Genomic DNA, 16,085 nt, shown 5'->3' with positions numbered 1-16,085 from the left:
AAAGCTTGGGGCCTTTTTGTTTCCGTGTTAGGAATAGAACACGAGAGCCCCATGTATCTGGGCAGATGCTCTATCATTAGCCCTTGAGTCTCCAGCCTCAGACGTACATTTTTCTCGGGCTCTCATAAGCTTTCCCCACAGCATTGGGAAACTTTACTGGCAGCATCAAAGCTGTGCTTCTGCTAATAACTGAACTCACATCTGCCTGTGCATCACTTTGGCCCATTTTGGGGTAGATCCTCTGATTAGCCTTCAGATTTAGAACACGGTGAGCCTGCCGTGCACTAATTATGGCCAGTGACACCATAGAGTCAAAGTGTATTACTGAATGCTTTCAATTTCTCCTAATGCTGGTATGATGGTATGTCACCGGGCCATTTTAGCCGCAGACATCACTCCAGAGAATTCCAAACAGATAGAGATAAGTGGCACCCAGACCCATCTCCTTCCCCTCGGACTGATTATCCCCAGAAATAGGATGTCCCAAAGCAACACTTCCCAGCCCACTGGAGTGCTGATAAAGTCCAGTTATCAGAAAGATATTGCTGTAAGTGTGATGCACAGTGCTTGCATTTTCTTGATATGTTAGTCATATGAGAGCTGACAAAGAAGGAAAAAGAGCAGCGATGTGGTGCAATATTAACAGGCAGCTGTCCCTGGCTTCCCGATACGTGGGATGACTCGCATTGCTGAGCGGTGTGGTCACTGCCAAAGGAATGACCCTCTCACATTTCTTCCTGATTCGCATACACTGCGGCCAGCTTGTCATCTCCCTCTTGGGCTTCCCAGACACTAAGTCTGGAATGAAAATTCACCTGCCTCTGAATTGGCCACCGGTGGGGGCAGGGGTGTGACCTGGCTTCCCAGGCTGGAAGATTATCTCACCCAGCCCTAGCTATATAACGAGCTGCTGTGGAGGGGCTCCACAGGGCCAGCTCCAGGGGTTTATCCACAAGAGAGAAAAACATAGACTCACGGCTGCCAACATGATGGTACTGAGAGTAGAGGAGCTGGTATGTAAAACATCTTTTTTTTTTTTTTTTTTAATCTTGGCTTTTATTCGAAAATTCAGATGGTTTTTCTTTCTCAGGAATAATGTGGGGTTGGCGTCAGTGACTCCCTAATAGAAGGTGGATGTGTGGGTTAAAAGTAAATTTTCATGTGCCAACCTGATGTTCATCTTAAGGGAGAGAGGAAGATAGGCGCCTGGGATGCCTGGAGTTCCTGACAGTGTACTGCCCTTAGGTGGCTGTCGTTGGAGAGGAAGGACCTCCTGTGGCATCGTTTGTGTAGCTTCACTTCTGACTTCAACATCTTCTTCACATACAGGTAACAGGCAAAAAGAACAGCAACGGGGCCGCAGGGGAATTCCTTCCTGGGGAGTTCAGAAATGGAGAATATGAAGCTGCTGTTGCTTTGGAGAAACAAGAGGACTTGAAGACACTTCCGGCCAACAGCTTGAACCTGGGGGAGGAACAACGGAAAAGTGAGAAACTGCGAGAGGCAGAGGTGAGGACCTCCCACGAAGTCCTAGTGGGAGTGGGGAAGTAGGTCCCTGAGGAAGAGGGGAAGAGAGGAGGAAATCAAATAAAAACCGCCCTAAAGACGTCTTTTCACCAGATTTGAAGCACGTGATGCAGAGAAGCAGTGCACATGGAAATGACTGGGGGGGGGGGGGATCGTTTTTTGGATTCCTCCCATCTGGAGGGTTGAATCCACGACTGAATGTGCTATGACCGCATTTTGATTAAAGGACAGAAAGATAATGATAGCCAGAAAAACCCCAATATCACACACTGCCTACTCAATTTGAGCCAAGGCGATTTGTTCTTTTTGATAACATGAGTTGTGGCCCACAGGTCATAGAATAAGCTTGCTATGTTTATTGAAATTTATTTATTGAAATTTTGTAGATTACTAACACAAATTTAGAAGTGCAGCAATAATCTCTGTTTCAGAGACTCTTGAGGGAGAATGGCATCGGTATTTGTGAACTTTATCTGTATTTTCTATCCTTGGGTAAAACATTTAAGTCTTTGAGAATGAGAAAACAAATTCTACAGAAAACTGGGGTTTATGGTACTAATTACAAAATGATTACTGAGAGACTATGTCGTGCCTCTGACCAATTAGTCAAGGGCTAATTCTACAAGCAAAGGAAGTAAATATGACTCAGAATAAAATTAGACCCCAAATACTTTAATGAAAAAAAAATCACTGAAGTCAGATACTCACTTGAAAATGTTTTGGATTTCCCTTTCTCAGCCCACTCACACAGTTTGCTCAGGGTTTGTTTAGGTACCATTATAGTTAGAACTCACTATATATTTTTCAACACTTGATTTTTTTTTTCCTTTCATTAGCTCAAAAAGAAAAAACTAGAACAAAGATCAAAGCTTGAAAACTTGGAAGACCTTGAAATAATTGTGCAACTGAAGAAGAGGAAAAAATACAAGAAAACCAAAGTTCCAGTTGTGAAGGAGCCAGAACCTGAAATTATCGTAAGGACTGTTTGGTGACTGCACATCTGTATAAGTTGCAGGGGTGAGTCCTGTGGAGGGACGACAACAGCAAAACTCACGGCCACTTTTGATTTCTTTCCCTTTTCTCTCCTTTCTCCTCTATCTCTCTCTTCTTGGTTCTTTTCCACTTTCTCCTCTACTCTTTATGAGCATCCTCTCCCTTCTCCTCCTCTCCCTTCTCCTCCTCTGTCTGTCTCTTCCTGCCCCTCCTCTTCCCTCACTTTAGACTGAACCTGTGGATGTGCCGAGGTTTCTGAAAGCTGCGCTGGAGAACAAACTGCCAGTTGTAGAGAAATTCCTGTCAGACAAGAACAGCCCCGACGTCTGCGATGAGGTAAGCCTTGTGCCTTCCTGGAGGCTGGCAAATACAGTCTCAATGTCTTCCATCTAAAAGTTTCTCCAGCTGTTGCTACCTCTGCCAGTAGCATTAAAAAAAAAATGTATTGTTCCCCTCTGCCCCACAACCCCCAAAACTAGATTAGCATGATGGATTGTATGGGGCTTTTCCTGTTCTCATATAATTCTGTTTGATTTATATGAGGGCAGTCCATCTTTAACTTCTTAGATCCTTGGTCTAGACTTCCATAAGGGCAAGGCTAAAAAATTACTTCTAGTGAAAGATATTATTATTAGTGTCTTTGATCCAACCCAAATGCCCCAGCATTTGGAGGGGAAGGTGGAATTCCCCGTCTAGGTCTGTCATTTGGCTTCCTGATTTGGAGCAGTTACGATGCACTGTCTTCATCTCAGTCTATCTGTAAGCACAGTCTCATTCTATTATCCTAATGGTTCATCAATACAAAGCAATTGTCAGAAATCACGAATGTATATTCTTTCTCTGGGGAACTGAGATGGCAGCTCACACCGAAGCTGAATTTCCTTCCACAAAAAATGAATGCAATGGTTTTTGATACTCAATCTAACAACAATTCTAGACGGAAGAGAGCCACCTGATGTAAGTACAGAAAGGGACGTTTCAGCATTGCGATGGTGTTTGAGATTTGAAGTCCACATCCATCCCTCCTCTGCTTTGGCCTTTAGCTCTTAGGAAGGGTCTAGGACAGGAAGGAAACTCAGGTTCTAGTTGCCAGATAATTACTCAAATCCTGTAATTCCAGTGAGCGCTGGCATTTGGATGCATAAAGAATCACTGGTCTTTCTATCAGCTAGGTCATCACAGACCCAGCTTCATAGCTCTTAAAGGATTATGCACATTTTTATCCGAACCACTATCTCTCGCTTTAATCTTCGACAGTATAAACGGACGGCACTCCACAGAGCATGCTTAGAAGGACACTTGGCGATTGTGGAAAAGTTAATGGAGGCTGGAGCCCAGATTGAATTCCGAGATATGGTAAATATATTTCTTGCTTGGCAATAAGCCAAAATAAGCAGACCTTCTGAAAAAGCACAGGAAAATGTCCAGTGGGGGAAAAAAAATGGGCCCGATTGGATTGAAAATTGATCTGAGAAAACCGGTCAGAAGCTTATTCCTCCATACCTTGGGGAGGTGGACGATGAGACTAAGTCATATGGAAAGTATTTTCCATACACACTGAAAAGGAGAGGCATGTTTCAGAGACAAGGAGGAAGTGAAAACTGTTGAGCAGAATCCAGTAACCTCAGCAGAATGTTTGGGCCATCATCAAATCAGTAGCTTTCCTGGCCTTTCAACACCTCAGTTCTTCCATCAGAAAGTACAGCCTGCTCCCGGCCCCTCAGCTGCCAGCAAGGCATGAGAATTTCTTAGCTGCACACTTTATATGATGGATGCCAATGGCCACCAATGAGATTTGGGGCTAGGCTGCATATGAAATGAATCACAGCTAAGGAAAGTGGCTGCTATCAGACCGTAACAATTCAGCCACTGTGATTTCCGTAAAGACTAGTAACAATATATTTTATACCCTGAAGATTGAACTGGAAAAATGCTTCATTTATTTATATGAAGCTCAATTTGACATTATGGCAGGATGGAAAAGGAATAAAAAAAAAATCTAAAGAACTTAGCCTGAATTGATTCAAAGGACAAAATATTGAAGGGGAAAAAAAGGAAGAAGAAGAAACTAATAATAAGAAAGTTTGGATGAAAAGACACCCAAATTCCCAAGTTTGGAATCTGGAAAGTTCAGAGATGTACCAAACAAAGCAGAGAGGTGACAATCTCTTCAAAGAGCAGTGTACAATGACCACAATGATTGACAGCTGAGGTCCCTAGCCTGTGCTAATGTAAGCAACAGCCAAGAACCATCAGGAGATGGCCAAAGAAAAACAGGCACCTAGGAAGAAGCGATAGATCCAGGTGAAGGTATTTTGGACTATGATCAGACCTACTAAAAACTTTCTAAGGACATACACAGGCACAGCCATTCAGACACTCCCTAGCTGAGATGTTTAGTGGGAATCTTGGAGGTGACCCTCAAGACCAGGAACATCCAGTTTCCCATATTCTCCCAGGCGTTTAAAACAAAAGACCCGCCCCTCACCCCAGACAAGATCCTCTACCACACTATCTTGTCCTGTGTTTTTCCTTTCCCCAATAGCTTGAATCCACAGCCATCCACTGGGCATGTCGTGGAGGAAACCCAGATGTTCTGAAACTGTTGCTGAACAAAGGAGCCAAAATCAACGCCCGAGACAAGGTATTTCCCAATCCTTCCGTAGGCTTCTGTTTCCTTGAGAGTCCTACCCGCCCCACGGAGGTCCTCTGCTAGTCCTTATTCTGTGAACACCGCAGCCACACACTTTGCACGTGCCTTGAGGTCTCAGACAGTGTCTGTTCTCACTCCTTCCACCATTTTCTGATTTTTTTTTTTTTTTTTTTTTTTTTTTTTTTTTTTTTAGCTCCTCAGCACGGCGCTGCATGTGGCGGTGAGGACCGGTCACTACGAGTGCGCTGAACATCTCATCGCCTGTGAGGCTGATCTCAATGCCAAGGATAGAGTGAGTAGCTGACAAGGCTGTGTCAGCGTCAGCTTCTTTGAAATCACCCAGACAAGCTGGGGTATTCTGGTGGGACTCAACTTCCTGGCTTCCCATGTCTCAGACCTGCTTATCCTTCTTCAAGGAAGGAGACACCCCACTGCATGATGCTGTGAGGCTGAACCGCTATAAGATGATTCGACTCTTGATGACCTTCGGTGCAGACCTCAATGTCAAGAACTGTGTAAGTAGTCAAATCAAGGGCACCAACTGTTCTGCTTTGGAGTTTCCAGAATTTCTCAACTATTTGAAAGTGTTGTGTCTATGGTAATAACTTTTGAGATACACTGAGGGTTCAAATGTCTCTATTTGCATAAGGAGAGCTAAGACTTGGCATGAATTCAGGTCACAGGGTCAACCATGGGGAAGACTAGAGATTCTGATCTGACCTTGGAGCCTAACGGTTCTTCGAAAGGTTGATCTTGAGTGAAGGACGGTCAAAATTGTTGTCCTTTAAAATACACGTTGTGAGACTGGAGAGATGGCTCAGCAGTTAAGAACACAGGTTGCTCTTCTAGAGAACCTGAGTTCAATTCCTAGCAACCACATGGTGACTCACTAACATTTATAACGGGATCTGATGTTCTCTTCTGGTGTGCAGGCATAGCACTTATATACATAAAGTACAATTCCAACCTGCCTTGGTCATTCCAAGGTCATACACTAACCTTTCCCCAAATACCTCCCAACTACCCAGAACTGAAATTAATCATTATCAAGTCTGGAGAATTCCAAATAGCCCTTTGCTCACAATGTTGCCATTCCTTCTAGGAGTCACCTTGCACTTTCTGATTTGATTTTTTTTTTTTTGTTAAATAACTACCATTCATTTTCCACTTTGACTTATGTGCATGAGTCTCAAAATAATTTCCTACATTATTTTAAGTCCCAGTGTGTTAATTAAACCTCATCTTTATGCAGGAAATGTAAGCAACTTTCCCTCTTGGCTTCAATTCCTAGATAAACATCATCTACCATAGCTGCAAAAGATAAGGGCCCCTTTCTTTCTTTCTTTCTTTCTTTCTTTCTTTCTTTCTTTCTTTCTTTCTTTCTTCCTTCCTTCCTTCCTTCCTTCCTTCCTCCCTTCTTTCCTTTTCCCTCTCTCCTTCCCTCCCTCCCTTCTTCCTTCCTTTCTGTTTTTCTTTTTAATTTAATTTTTAAAATTCATTTTAAAAATGAATTTTTAATTCATTTTTTTTACATTCCATATCCCATTCCCCACTCCTCCCCATACATCCTCCAACTTCTCCAATCCCACACCTCCTCCCCACCCCACCCCATCTCCACGTGCATGCCCCCACACCCCACCCCACCTGACCTCTAAGTTCCCTGGGGCCTCCAGTCTCTTGAGGGTTAGGTGAGTCATTTCTGAATGAACACAGACCCGGAAGTCCTCTGCTGTATATGTGTGGGGGTGTCATATCAGCTGGTGTATGCTGCCTGTTTGGTGGTCCAGTGTTTGAGAAATCTAGGAGGTCTAGATTAATTGAGACTGCTGGTCCTCCTACAGAATCTCCCTTCTCCTCAGCTCCTTTCAGCCTTCCCTAATTCAACAACAGGGGTCAGCTGCTTCTGTCCATTGGTTGGGTGCAAATAACTGCATCTGACTCTTTCAACTGCTTGTTGGGTCTTCCAGATTGCAGTCACCCTAGGTCCCTTTTTGTGAGCACTCCATAGCCTCAGTAACAGTGTCAGGCCTTGGGACCTCCCATTGAGCTGGATCCCACTTTGGGCCTGTCACTGGACTTTCTTTTCCTCAGGCTCCTCTCCATTTCCATCCCTGTAATTCTTTCAGACAGGAACAATTATGGGTCAGAGGTGTGACTGTGGGATGGCAACTCCCTCCCTCACTTGATGCCCTGTCTTCCTGTTGGAGGTGGGCTCTATAAGTTCCCTCTCCCTACTGTCTGGCATTTCATCAAAGGTCTCTTCCTGTGAGTCCTGGGAGTCTCTCACCTCCCAGGTCTCTGGTGCATTCCTGGGGGGGGGGAGGGTCCCCCCAATCTCCTATTTCCTGAGGTTGCCTGTTTAAATGCTTTCTTCTGGCCCTCAGGGCTTCTTTCTTTTTACAAACAATAAAAGACCATAAGCAGAAATGATTGGCATGCATAATAGTCACTAGGACCAGGCAGGTCACATAAATGATGTCAATAAGAGACTACTATGGTCTGTGTAGGTGCTCTTGATGGTGGCTCCTATACCAGCACCTTGAGGCATTGTGGATCACAAGTCTTTCCTGATTCATATTCTCTCTCTCTCTCTCTCTCTCTCTCTCTCTCTCTCTCTCTCTCTCTCTCTCTCTCTCCTAACCTGAGCATAATCTAGTCTACATTGATTAGCATATCAAAGCTGCCGGAGCACTTCTGAGCTGAATACAGATAGAAGTACTTAGGACTTCTCATATCTAAGGAGAAGAATTGAGAAGTGGTCTGGTTTTAATATGTGTAAAAATATCCTGAGACATGTGCACAAGGAAGATCAAATTTCTGTCTGAAAATTATTTATTTGCTTCACTAACATCAATTTCAAAGCAAGTACAATTTTTTAAGAAGCCCCAGTGAAAATTCTGAAACCTACAGCGCAGTAAGCAGCTGGGTAGCAAGTGATTGGTTCCCCGAGGCTTGGAGGCAGTATGCTTGCCATGAACTCAGGAACTGACTTCTAGATCCATTGTCTCAGGAGAGATAATACATCCTCAGAGCCCTGCAGAAAGGGCTCTGAGGATGTCCTAGAAATACCTACAGACATTTTTGAACCTCACTGTGACGACTTGAGGTGTTAAGTTATGTAGGGACCAGGGATTTTTTTTTTTTTTTTTGACAGCACCACTGATAGTTCTGTGGATGGGAAAGCCAATAAAAGTATCATGAAAAACAGGGACAGGATAGTTTGAATAAACTTACTCATAGTAAAACCCATATACTCTGATAATATACCTCCTCAGCACAGGTGAAGAGAGTGCACACTAACAGACACCTGAAAGTCAAACTCCCCTTTCTTCTGGGTAGGCTGGGAAGACCCCCATGGACCTGGTGCTGCACTGGCAGAATGGAACCAAAGCGATATTCGACAGCCTCAAGGAGAATGCCTACAAAAACTCCCGCATAGCTACGTTCTGAGAAAAGAGACTCGCCAGGAGCTGTTCGCTGGCATTTTCAAAGCATTTCCCGACAGAAGAGCAATGAGCAATAAAATCCAGCGTTTGTTTGCCAGCCAAATAGGGAGATATGCTTAAAGAAGCTTCAAGAAAGCACTGGGTTGTAGGTGTTAAAATATCCTCTAGTGATGTTCACCACTTTTATTTATTCCTATCTATTTATTTATTTCATAGCACCGGTATTCGGGCTTTCATGAACATCATTTTGGGGGGAAGCAAGACGTCATCTGTATGTCACATTCAGAGTCTTCCTATAGCTCTTAAACCGTGTGGGTGAATGGTGTCTAATTGCACCCCTTTGTGTTCTCACTTGCATAAAGCTATTCAAGGTATTTTTTTAAAAAAAGGCAAGGGTTGATCTCCGCAGCTCTTCTCTGAGTTCTCACTGCTAATATCTGAATGAAGCAACAGAAGGCACGCAGTAATACAGAAGGGAATGGAAGCAGTTCCGCAGGACTGGCGCTGAGGATCGTCACCCGCCCACAGATTTGGTTCGGTTTGGTTGTTTACCAGATCACATGATGTCGATGTCCCAAGGTGAAGGCATGTTAGGGAGATGGAGGGAGTAGGCAATGGGGCCCGAGATAAACTGAGTTCGATGAAAGAAGAAGTCAAAAGGATACGCACTGTAAATGTATAAATGTATATTGTGTTGTATGTATATTTTATATTTATAATAAATGCAAACTAATTCTTGACTGTGTTCTAAGTTTTTCTTGTCAGTTCAGCGATGGGGATTTCTCATGTAAAAGGGGCCATCTAGGAAGGGCCTCATTTGTCAGTGTTTTCCAGCTTTTTCAGATTGGAAGTCTTGGGGAACGGAAAGATGACTCGGTGATTAGGAGCACCAAGGGTCGGGATTCAGTTCCCAGGAGCAGTGGAGGACGCGCAGCAGCAATCCGTAAAGAGGGTGGCGGATCTGATGCTCTCTTCTTGACTTCATAGGTGCCAGGAATGCATGTGGTGCACATACATACGTGCAGCAAAAACACTCATGCACATTAGAGTAAAGCAAATCTAAAAATAATAATAAGAAGAAGAAATGGAGGAGGAAGAGGAGGAGGAGGACGCGGAGGAGGAGGAGGACCCGGAGGAGGAGGAGGATCAGGAGGAGGAGGAGGACCCGGAGGAGAAGGAGGAGGGTGGGAAGGAACACCTTGTAGAAACCAGTCTTGGTACTTATGGAGTGATAGATTACCCAGGGATCTTGGTAAACTGAAGAACTGCCCTCAACTGGTCTCAGGGGCGGGGGGGAGGGCTAGTGAATCTGCATTTCTGACCAGCTCCTGCCACTGAATTATGATACAACCCCCACAAACAAACAAACAAAAAACCAAAAAAACCCAGTTGTTGTTTTGCTCCAATAATGTGGAAGAAGAGACCCCTGGTGGGAAGAATGATTACTGCAGGTTAAACGAGCATTCTTAAGTTCTCGACTGGGCTTCTTGACTCGCTAATTAGGAGCCTATCAATCACTGTATTGTGGACAGGTGCTGACAGGATCAAAGCCCCCCCCCACCCCCCAATGAGAGAACATTCTGGGTCAATGGCTTTTGACCTCCAGCAGGAAAAGGTTTGTTGCCAAATGTTGAGCGGAGGTGCTAAAGACCTCTGGTGAGAAAAAGATGGTCTCTGAGATCCTGGAGCAATGTAAAGAATTAAGTAGAAATAAACATACAAGCCCAGTGAAGGGAACGGTGGAATGCTCTGAGTGTCTAACATGTGGAGACCTATAAATGATGGAGGTGGGGCAGTTACGATTTTTTTTTTCCTCTTTTGGAGGAGGTAAAATTTAGGGACATTCCGAAAAAACGAACAAGGGTTATTCCAGCCTACAGTTCTGTAGGCAGCAGGAGAGCTTGGACAAGCTCAAGGGTGTGGGGAATGTTTGGAACTTGGGACACATAGTCTGTGGAAGACTCAGGTCAAACTCCAGCACTGTGCTCCCCCGAAACTCACACCAAGTAGGACCGTTCACGAATCTCCTTTTTATACGTGCCGCCATTACTTTGTGGGAGCGTACAGGCACTGTAACCAAGGCATTGTTCAACCACGCAGCCTCGGACACACGTGGGGTTGGGCAGCCGGCCAGAAATGTTTTGGGCCCCTTTCTTTCTGTCCCCCTCTCATATCAAGAACCGAATGGCAGATTCATTCTGTCAGTTCGCTCTCTGTGTCATCTCTCCCTGGCCACCTGGACAGTGATCTGGGTCAGTGGGTCACAATCTTCCTAATGCTGCGACCCTTCAATACAGTTCCTCATGTGTGGTGACTCCCAAGCATAAAACTATTTCATTGCTACTTCATAACTGTAAGTTTGCTGTTACAAGTTGTTAAAGTAAACCTCTGTGTTTTCCTATAGTGTAGTCAATCCCTGAGAGTTATTCCACCCCAAGGGGTCATGACCCACAGGTTGAGAACCGCGCATCTAAGGTATGCCATCCAGTAAATATTTCCAATATAGACTGTTTCTCTTGCTCATGTCCATATCTGCCTGGTATAACGTGGACATAATAGTAGTTGACCAAAGTGTCTTATTTGAGCCTCTTTGCCCCAAAGAGCTGGGGGTTAAAAGGAGAAAAGACTTAAAAATAAGCTTTGTACTGTCACATTTAAACATTGTGTAGAATGATAGCAGGTAGATAGACTGACTCTGACTATGGCTCTATCTTTGTGAGTGGAAAAGAGAAATATCTAAGGGGAAAATTCCATTTCTATCACACAGATAGGTCTCAGAAGTCCCCGTCTCCCCCTTAACCAACTCGTTGCTTATTGTAAGGAATGCGGGACCCAGGAGGCAAAGCTGCCCGCCGCCTTGCACCAGCTTCTGAGCTGAAACCCAGGCCCCATGTAACCATGGAAACCAATGTATAGTGTGTGTGTGTGTGAATGAGATAAGGTTGGAGTAAGGGAGGTAATGTGTAAACGCCTTAGTTATGATTGGCTGAAATTTGTTATAAAAAATCCCTGGTCTGGTGGCGACTCACTCAATCCAACGGAGAGATTGTGCTGAAAGATGAATCCAAGTGGATGCCCAGCGCCAAAGGAAAACTCGCCCGCATTGTGCCGGTCCAGCTCAAGTGGAAACTGGAAAAGCGAGCTTACCTGACACATGCTGCCATCGAGCCAGGCTACTACATTGGCCAGATCGGTGGTTAGTGAAGTGTGTGTGTGTGTGTGTGTGTGTGAGTGTGTGTGTACTTATGAATAAATAAGCTGTTTTAACCTTTCCTCTGAGTTCGAGGATTTCCTTTTTGTCTCTGTCATTAATCCCGATTCTCAACAGTTTCACAACACTTATGGTCTTTTTTTTTTTCTTTTTTTTCTAGACAGGTTTTCTCTGTGTAGCCCACTTACTCTATTGACCAGGCTGACCTCGAGCTCAGAAATTCGCCTGCCTCTGTCTCCCAAGTGCTGGGATTAAAGGTGTGCTCTTTTTTCTTGTGTTTTCTTTCTCACGGAAGGACGGACATGTTTTACAATGGAGAGTTCTGGAAGTTATTCTTGACTTTATTTCCACTCAGAGCTTTTGATGGTGACCAATTTTATCAAACACGCTGACTTCTAGTCCGCTCTGTTATCTGTGCCCTCCAACCTAGGCAAAGCCTGAAACATCAGGATTACTCAAACATCCTTCTTTGAAAAAAAAATGTCTATCTGTGTGTGTGTGTGTGTGTGTGTGTGTGTGTGTGTGTGAGAGAGAGAGAGAGAGAGAGAGAGAGAGAGAGAGAGAGAGAGAGAGAGAGAGAGAGAGAGAGAGAGAGAGAGAGAGAGAGAGAACACCATGTGTGTTCAGAAGCTCTGAGGCCAGAAGAGGGTGTGGTAATCCTAGAACTGTAGTTATAAGTGGTTTGAGCCACCCAGCCAGGGTGCTAGGAACTGAACTCAGGTCCTCTGGAGGTAAAGCAAGTGCTCTTAAGTGCTGAGACCTCTCCAGCCCCACTTCTACTCTGTTTTTAGTTGTGACCAGAAGTTTCCTAAAATGCAAATCTGATCCAGCCAGTCTCTTTCAAATCCTTCAATGGCGTCCTCCCATTTCTCTTGGGATCACATACAAACCCCTTGTCTTAAGACATTATTAAGCTTTGACTGCTGCTATTCTTTTCCAGTTCTGGGGATTAAAGTCAAAGCCTCCCACACACAGGCCAGTGCCCAAGCCTGAGCCGTCCAGCACCCCGCGGCCCCACAGTGCTCCCATGCCCTGTTCTCTTTTGTTGCTTTCTTATAGCAGGATCTCCCTAAATTGACCCAGATGGCCTTGAACTCATTCTGTGGTTTAGGCAATCCTTGAATTTGTGGCTTTCTTACCTTGGTCTCCTGAATAGCTGGACTCCAGGGCTGTGCCTCCAGACCTGGGTCAGGACTCCATCTTCTTTCAACATTGGTTGATTACATGTGTGCTTCTAAGTGCCACAGCACAAGTCAGAGGGACATTTGTGATTGTCAGTGCTCTGCTTCCAATCATTTTTTTAACCTGTCCCTTTCATCTACCTTCTTTGGGTCTCTGGCTGCTGCACCTGGTCCCCATCTCTCCCCTTTCTCTTCTCCCTTCTCTCCTCACGTGTCCACTCTGGACTGTCCCAGAGTCCCTGCCTCTGACTATGCTCTCCCACATATTTATAATAAACTTTCCCTTTCTCCAACCTGGGAATAATAATGTTTTTTCTTTTTAATTTTTATTTATTAACAACTTACTTTAGATGTCTTAATTAACCCTACTACAATGTGCATGGATCACTTAACTAATTTTTGTTGAGTGTTTAGGTTAATCTTCCCATCATTTTATACATTGTTTCTACCCAGCCAGTTCTTTTTATTCTTTTTCCTAAGACAGGGAGGATTTCACTATGTAGCCAAGGCTGGCCATAAACTCAATGATCCTCCCAAGGGCTGAGATTATGGTGTGAGTGACCATGTCTAGCTCTAGCTTTACTTTTGACAAATACATTGCAGAAGTCTTTATAAGGCTAACATCAAATTATGGCCACTTTTGAAATAGTCTACAGCCTTTCTCAATTGTGAAAACACTTTGTGTCTGTTTTAAACTTTTCCAACCTAACCAGCAAGCATATCACCAATGACTAGTAAAGTCTAACATTTTTGTATCTGTTGAGTGCTTTTTGATCCTTATTTGCTCAATTGTTTTAAAAGTGAAGTTGGTCCCTCTTGCAATGAGGATCTTACACAGGTATTTTATTGACTGAGGGCATGCTCTGCAGAGGGGGAGACAGGGCAGGATGAAAGGATGTGCTCTCAGGCGAGAGCTATCCACAGCTAAGCCCTCGAAATGTTCAGGCTCTGGCCCCAGGCTAACCTCATAGTGTAGTAAGACTGCCCAGGCACTGTAGGGGTAAGGTTAATGCTCTGGGGAAACGATATTTCTTGGTACCCAACTCTGAGACATCTGGAGGATAGGTCTGCAATCCTGGGGAAGGGATCTGAACAGACACTAGCAGTATTTGTCACGGTATTGTGTTTGAGACATGATCTATGTAGCCTCACTGGTCTTGAACTTTGTGTATTGCCCTGCTTTGCCTCAAAGTCATGATTGACCTTTCCAAGCTTCTTGAAGGCTGGGATTACAGGCATGCGGCACCCACCAATGCTGGATGCCCTTTGAAAACAATTCAGGTATGGTGATTCCAACCTCTCTCAACGAAAACTTGAAGGCGACTTTCCTAGATTGTATTGTTTCCAGAATATTCTAATTTCATAGTGCTAGAGACTGAACCCACAATTCAGTGTGTCACCAGTGAGCCACATTCCTAGCTTCTAACATAGTTTTCTACTTTATTTTTAATTTTTTTTTTTGTTTTGTTTTTCGAGACAGGGTTTCTCTGTGTTGCCCTGGCTGTCCTGGAACTCTGTAGACCAGGCTGGCCTTGAACTCAGAAATCCGCCTGCCTCTGTCTCCCAAGTGCTGGGATTAAAGGCGTGTGCCACCACTGCCTGGCATAGAAATCAATTGACACTTAATTTTCCAGTTTCAATAATCACACTTGAGTCTATTTCAATCTAAGATCTTTTTAAAATCTACATTTTGTCTTTTCACTTGTTTTTTTAGAGATGGGTCTTGCGTAGCCCAGGCTGGTCTTAAACTTGCTGTAGGTAGAGGGAGATTTCAGTTTGTCTTCAGTCTATGCACTTTAACATACTATACTAACTTCCCCAGAGAAGCAATGTTCCCAAAGTGAACACCCTAGCTCTACTCTTCCACGGACCATTCTGAGCCTGACTCATTAGGAAGTAGAAGTGACCAATGCCTGTACATGCTCAGTTAACTTTCTCTTTATGAAGATCCAGGCCCTCAGCCCACAGGATGGTGACACAGAGTGTTTTCCCACCTCAATTAACGAATCTAATTACTCTCAGTCCACAAACTTGTCTCCCAGTGATGCTGGATCATCGATGTTCATCATCGCCATGTATGCACATTTTCTTTATCCACTCATCTACTGATATCTAGGCTGGTTTCCTGTGGGTAGTATTCAACGAACAGTCACTGATGCTTGATTTTACAGCTGTAATTATGCTTTGCATATGTGTGCACAAACTCCACAGACGTACCTATACAATATTCTCCCACTATTTTTGCCTTTTTCATTATAGTTGGCCTCAAACTTGTGATTTTTCTGCTTCAGCCATAATTGGGTACCATCACACATAATACTTGTCAAGGATTTTCACTGTTATGTTTAAAATGAAGAGTAGATACTGGTTTTTAATCACATCTTTTTTGCCATCTATTTGAATATTCATTTCTCTCTTACTTCTATCACTATGGGAGGAAAAAGCACTACAAAGAACTGAGACAGCCTTACAATCCTGACTAAAGCTTCACTGACCTAACAATGTGCTTACTTGTTAGTATTTGATCTCAGCACCTACGTCTGTGAAGCTAGCATGAGAACCCTTTTAAACAACGCTTTTCTCATCTTCAGAGCACCATTCCTCTTTTTTCCTTCAGTTAATTCCACATCCTTGGGGTCCTTACATCAATATGGCAGATATTTACAGAAATGGCTATCTACTCAGTCTAATGAACTTGTTATTGAAAATTACTTCCAAAGGATAATATATATATGTATATATATATTAATTTGAGCCAAATGCTTTGCACCTAATAGCAACTAGGAGAATCACTATTAGCTATTGAGAGATTTCTAACTAGTGGGAGAAATATATTTTAAGGACAACTTGAAGGCAGGAGGGAGCGAATCGAGAGGACAAGTAACTCTTATGAGCATCCTTCTGCTTTTACAAGTTCAGGAGTCCTTTAGGAAGGCTTTAACTCAAGCAGTAAATGAAAAGAGAGCTTAAAAAAAATAATCAGCTGGCTAAAGTCGCCTGTTAAGGGGTTAACAGGGCTTAAGTCTTCAAAATAACTATTTTTTTTTGGATACTAAAATTTAAAAATCTGTAGG

At 43.7% G+C, this 16,085-nt stretch overlaps 1 protein-coding gene across 1 annotated transcript; it reads left to right on the top strand.

Moving 5' to 3' along the window:
- Positions 1–888: 888 nt before the first annotated feature.
- Positions 889–9,359, top strand: Ankrd1 (ankyrin repeat domain 1). The gene is made up of 9 exons (XM_021208485.2): positions 889–1,013; positions 1,330–1,509; positions 2,364–2,501; positions 2,749–2,856; positions 3,778–3,876; positions 5,066–5,164; positions 5,367–5,465; positions 5,590–5,688; positions 8,513–9,359. Exons 1-9 carry the CDS (start codon positions 987–989, stop codon positions 8,621–8,623), a joined length of 960 nt encoding a protein of 319 aa, XP_021064144.1. The 5' UTR covers positions 889–986; the 3' UTR covers positions 8,624–9,359.
- Positions 9,360–16,085: the final 6,726 nt, after the last annotated feature.

This window comes from Mus pahari, chromosome 1 (genome assembly GCF_900095145.1).
Source record: "Mus pahari chromosome 1, PAHARI_EIJ_v1.1, whole genome shotgun sequence".
In the NCBI taxonomy this organism is placed as follows: Eukaryota; Metazoa; Chordata; class Mammalia; order Rodentia; family Muridae; genus Mus; species Mus pahari.
The sequence above is the reverse complement of the archived record's forward strand: the minus strand, read 5'-3'. Positions and strand labels throughout refer to the sequence as shown.

Coding starts and splice junctions, on each gene's coding strand:
- Ankrd1 (XM_021208485.2), top strand. CDS start 987: ATGATGGTACTGAGAGTAGAGGAGCTG. Junction 2,857..3,777: donor GCCCCGACGTCTGCGATGAG/GTAAGCCTTGTG, acceptor AATCTTCGACAG/TATAAACGGACGGCACTCCA. Junction 3,877..5,065: donor AGATTGAATTCCGAGATATG/GTAAATATATTT, acceptor TTTCCCCAATAG/CTTGAATCCACAGCCATCCA.